The 519-nt window shown below is 72.6% G+C and overlaps 1 protein-coding gene across 1 annotated transcript; it reads right to left on the bottom strand.

Annotated features, from left to right (window-relative positions):
* Window positions 1–6: 6 nt before the first annotated feature.
* Window positions 7–513, bottom strand: CEBPB (CCAAT enhancer binding protein beta; the record flags this gene model as incomplete). The annotated part of the gene is made up of 1 exon (XM_017866154.1): window positions 7–513. A coding segment is annotated over one exon (429 nt), but the record flags the coding sequence as incomplete, so codon positions are not given.
* Between the last annotated feature and the right edge of the window lie 6 nt (window positions 514–519).

Below are 519 nucleotides of genomic sequence, written 5' to 3'. Positions count from 1 at the left end.
CGCCGGGGGCGGAGGCGGGGGCGCGGGTGCGGGCGCTCCCCGGAGTCTCGGCCCCGGCCGGCAGGGGACGCGCGCGGGGCCGCGCTAGCAGTGGCCGGAGGAAGCGAGCAGGGGCTCGGGCAGCTGCTTGAACAAGTTCCGCAGGGTGCTGAGCTCGCGCGACAGCTGCTCCACCTTCTTCTGCAGCCGCTCGTTCTCGGCCGTGAGCTCCAGGACCTTGTGCTGCGTCTCCAGGTTGCGCATCTTGGCCTTGTCGCGGCTCTTGCGCACGGCGATGTTGTTGCGCTCGCGCCGGATCTTGTACTCGTCGCTGTGCTTGTCCACTGTCTTCTTGGCCTTGCTCTTGACCTGCGAGGGCGGCGGCGCGGCCCCCGCATAGCAGGCGGCCGGGGGCGCCTTGGCGTCGGCGGGGCTCGGCGTGCCGGGCGGGCTGGACGACGAGGACGTGGAGAGGCTCCCGCTGCTGCCGCTCGGCACCGCCTGGTAGCCGAGGTAAGCGCGCAGCGCGTACGGGAAGCC

This window comes from Rhinopithecus bieti, unplaced genomic scaffold (genome assembly GCF_001698545.2).
Source record: "Rhinopithecus bieti isolate Rb0 unplaced genomic scaffold, ASM169854v2 scaffold_822, whole genome shotgun sequence".
Taxonomy (NCBI): Eukaryota; Metazoa; Chordata; class Mammalia; order Primates; family Cercopithecidae; genus Rhinopithecus; species Rhinopithecus bieti.
This window is presented reverse-complemented; position numbering and strand designations above follow the sequence as displayed.